This window comes from Buceros rhinoceros, unplaced genomic scaffold (genome assembly GCF_000710305.1).
Source record: "Buceros rhinoceros silvestris isolate BGI_N320 unplaced genomic scaffold, ASM71030v1 scaffold31003, whole genome shotgun sequence".
Classification (NCBI taxonomy): Eukaryota; Metazoa; Chordata; class Aves; order Bucerotiformes; family Bucerotidae; genus Buceros; species Buceros rhinoceros.
The window spans coordinates 5,776-9,725 of record NW_010402341.1 but is presented as its reverse complement, the minus strand read 5'-3'; the positions used below and the strand labels follow the sequence as shown (position 1 = coordinate 9,725).

Below are 3,950 nucleotides of genomic sequence, written 5' to 3'. Positions count from 1 at the left end.
TTCTCTTAAGCTGTGTCCAAAGCCTACATTTCAAATGCTAATCACCGCTTTGGAGCTGCCATCTTTTCCTGTCCCTTCAGGGACCTCGCTCACTCAAAATCACTGTCTAAAGTTTCTTGACTTACTGTGTATTCATATGATAAATTACTTGTGCTCAGTTCAGTTCGGTGTGCTTTTAAAGAGACAGAACTTATATACAGCTCAATACATCATTTACAATTACAGTATCTACCTAAGTAGTTACGAACAGAATAGTTAGTTATGGATAGCATTAAAAATCATTAAAAACCAGAGAAAATTCAATAAAAGTTCCACTGCTTCTTACTATACTATTCGTGTTACTATTTTACTTCCTTTAAAAAACAATAGAACAGGGACATAGGGAAAAGTCTACAGCTTCCCTCCATTACAAGTTGGTTAAAGCAAATAATGGGACATTATCTGATCTGAATATAACACCTTCAGTTATGGAAAGCAGCAGCTTTGAAGTACTCTATCTCAGCTAATTGTGTAATTGCTATTGTTTTTTACAATCTGTAACGATAAATCAGTGAAAATAGTGACTTGCACCAAGCCAAAGAGATTCAGGTACATTTCTCAGTCAGTTCATAATTAATAAAGTCTTTCTGTGGTCCCAAATCACAAGAAATAGCATTATTCTTAAGCATGAACATCCAGAATATCGGTGAAACAGTATTTGGACATAACATTGCAAAATTATCATTACAAGTTACCTCAATGCATGCTACTGTAAAACCCTAGGATTTTAATATTTACAGTATTATCCTCTCAATCACAGCCTCAAAAATAGTCCTGGAGTGAAATAACCACAGAATTGTGTGTTAGACAAAGGTACACATGGAAAAGAAGAAATCGCAAGACTACCATTATACAGGCAATACAGTTTTATTATGTTCTTTCACCAATTGTAGCAAAAACATTTAAACAACTGGACGAGTAATCGAGGGAACTTAATTGTCAACAGGAATTTCAGAATTATGTTCTAAATTTTAGACCAGGAAGGCTTGACAGGGAGAAAACAAACCATATACACACTGTAATAATAGTCTCTATTATGAAGATTTAACGCCGCCTTTAAAAGCGCTGAGATTATTGAGGCACCTTACTGCAGGTTATGTATCATCTCCTCTTTGGCAATGAGATGTGTGGTTTTGTTAACTAGGGCCATTAGTGAGTTGAGCTTGTGAGACCAGTCATTGAGTATATTGTTTGGGTCCTTAGGCCTCTGAAAATTGATAATTCCTGCCAGCCTGTCTACTTTAGCAAAGATGGTCTTATTAACTACTAGGTTAGACAGGAACTCCTCCGATTCCTGTAAAGACAAACAGCACTAAGTCAGAAAAAGAGCATTTTTATCTACAAAACATCTACAATTCCTCCCAAACAGCATTAAAGCACAGGGAACGAGATTTTCTTTATACGTAACAGAAATACAGCTGTAGCAATATTAAAAGATTTTTAAAAAAACCCAAACACACACAATACTTAATATTACACATGTTGGCACTGCAAGGTACTAGCATGATCTTTTTATTTTTTCCATTTGACCTATATCTGATTATCTTTAATGAAATTAACAGTTTAATACACTACACCAATAGACCTTTACACTTTGGAGTACCTGGCTACACAGGTATCAGAACAAGCTGTCTGACAAGCAAGGCATAGCAAACTCCATGTGAATTACTGACCGCTGTCAAAGAAGGTTTACTCCGAGTTTGTGGAAAAGAGCAGATTCACTTAAAAGACAGTAGGGTAAAGCCTTTTCCTTTGCACTCAAAACACACCAGGTTGTGTGAGTCTCTTTGGAAAGCTCTTGAAAACACAAAGGGGGATGACAGGAAGATTACTCCACCCCATGTTCCCGAAGTACAACCTTCTATAAACAGGGACGTTTAAAGGTGAGAAGCCCTGCATCCTCAGTGTTCTAATCACCCATTGACAAGAACTTTCTAACACTGAAAGCAAGACAAGAAACTCCAGTACTTAAATGAGATCTTGAATGTAAACGAATTTTTTTAAGAGCAGCTTTTTTTGCCTTATGGGCACAGACATCATGACATAGAGTTCTGCTTGGATTAAAAAAGTTTTCTAACTCCCATAAAGGCATGAAAATACACTCAGGTATTCTTAATGACTAGTAAAATATTCAGATTAAATATTCAGATTAATACTACTATTCCCTAAAGACTTTTACACTACTGCTCATAAAAAGAGCCCAAAGAACTCAAGTTTGGTTAATGCTCCCTGTCTATCACTATGGCACACTTAGTTCTTCCTGTAAGGGCTGAAAGGCCCTGGTAACACAAACACGGGAATTAGACTAAGGACGAAGCCAGGGGAGTTGCACAGATCATACAAAGGCAGACATATAGAGACACAACAGATACTATAGCTGTGAGCATTCACAAACACACAGGTGTAAAGCCTGAGTGTTTTGTACCAAGCAGTGTGCTTCTACAACGCTACATCTTCCTGCATTGTCTGTAAAACAATGCAGTGATGACCTATGCCATCCCTTACAGAGCCTTTTAGGCTAAAAAGGAGAACTCAAATTCAAAGAGAACGTCACTCTGCTGAATACTTGTATTTGTGCCATGAACATATGCACACATACACTTTCATGCCCTTAATGAAAGGGGGATAAGCCCAGCCACACTTACGTCAACGGACAGATCCAGGAGTTGTGCCATTCTCTTCATTGTAATTCTGGTATAATATTTAGCCATTATTCTAATATTCTGGAATAAAAGTTTTCAGAGTAGAGGGTTATATGCAAAAAGTAATTGAAGCAGGCTACAAAAATATAAAAGTCAATGTTAAAAGCAGATGAGGAGCTGTAGCACTAAGGGCAGACCAGCATAAGGTACGTGAGGGAGTTGTGAACAAACAGTTTTTACATGTAAAAGGTATAAAACTCTCTACATGGCAAATTATTAAGTAATTAAATCAACTAATTATGAATTTAATACAAAGCAAGGCTTTCAAGTTTCTGCTCTATTCTGCTCAGAATTCGAGTGCAACATGCTCTTTTTTCCAGCAGCTGTGCCCAATACCTATCTATAATAAAGACATACAAGCAACGAAAATGCTGAAAATACAACAGAAATGGCAACTTGTCTCCCCTGCTTTACTACGTACTTTTTTCCTTTCTCTTTGTAACTAAAATCTAGCAAGCGAAAAGCAGGTCTAGTTGAGGCACCGAATACATAGCTAATGCTCAAAGAGGGCCATACTTACATGTTCCACAACTCTGTTCTTTAAATCTTTCCATCTCTTTTCCCCTTCCTCTGTACAGCCAAAAACATCTGTGGCAGGACTGTCAAGGGAGCCTTCTCTCAATTCTTTCCCATATTCTTCAACTAGGGCAGTCCATCGCATCAGTTCCATGGTGGTAAACAGTTTTAAGAGGTCTCTAAATGGTTTAGTAAAGTTGATTTACAAGCCCGTATTAATAAGGCTCATTTCATACTTAAATAGATCAAAGAAAATTATTTTAGATGTTAAATTTTATTACCATTAATATTCATTGGTCTTCATTAATATACTCTAATACTTCCCACTGTCGGGGGCAGCTCAAATCAGACTGTTTCTAATAAATATCTTTCTCTTATAAAGAGACATCTATTTTAATGTAGAACTTGCACATTCATGGAAATCTTGCAGTATTTTTCATCCAGCATTCAATTTGGAGATGCTTACAGCAGTCACAGCATAAACAGATTACACGTGCACAGCTACTTTGAGAGACACTTTTTTTTTTAACCAAAGAATTGTTTATTAGGAAGAATACTTACTTATACTTCGGGATTTCTTCTAGCTTTTTGTCACTACTAATTCTGTGCACCAAATCAGATTGTTCATTGTCATATGGTGAAAGAATAACATAAAGAACAACGCTCTTCAGTGCCTGTTTGAGAGGAAAGAGT

General features: G+C 36.7%; 1 protein-coding gene across 1 annotated transcript in view; it reads right to left on the bottom strand.

The window, feature by feature from the left end:
* Positions 1-890: 890 nt before the first annotated feature.
* Positions 891-3,950, bottom strand: part of PSMD12 (proteasome (prosome, macropain) 26S subunit, non-ATPase, 12) — a gene marked incomplete at its 5' end in the record, with an annotated part of 7,188 nt that continues 4,128 nt past the window's right edge. Inside the window, 4 exons of the mRNA XM_010132617.1 lie at positions 891-1,333; positions 2,685-2,762; positions 3,262-3,436; positions 3,819-3,931. Coding sequence (XP_010130919.1) covers positions 1,124-1,333; positions 2,685-2,762; positions 3,262-3,436; positions 3,819-3,931 — 576 coding nt within the window. The remainder of the gene's footprint in view (positions 1,334-2,684; positions 2,763-3,261; positions 3,437-3,818; positions 3,932-3,950) is intronic.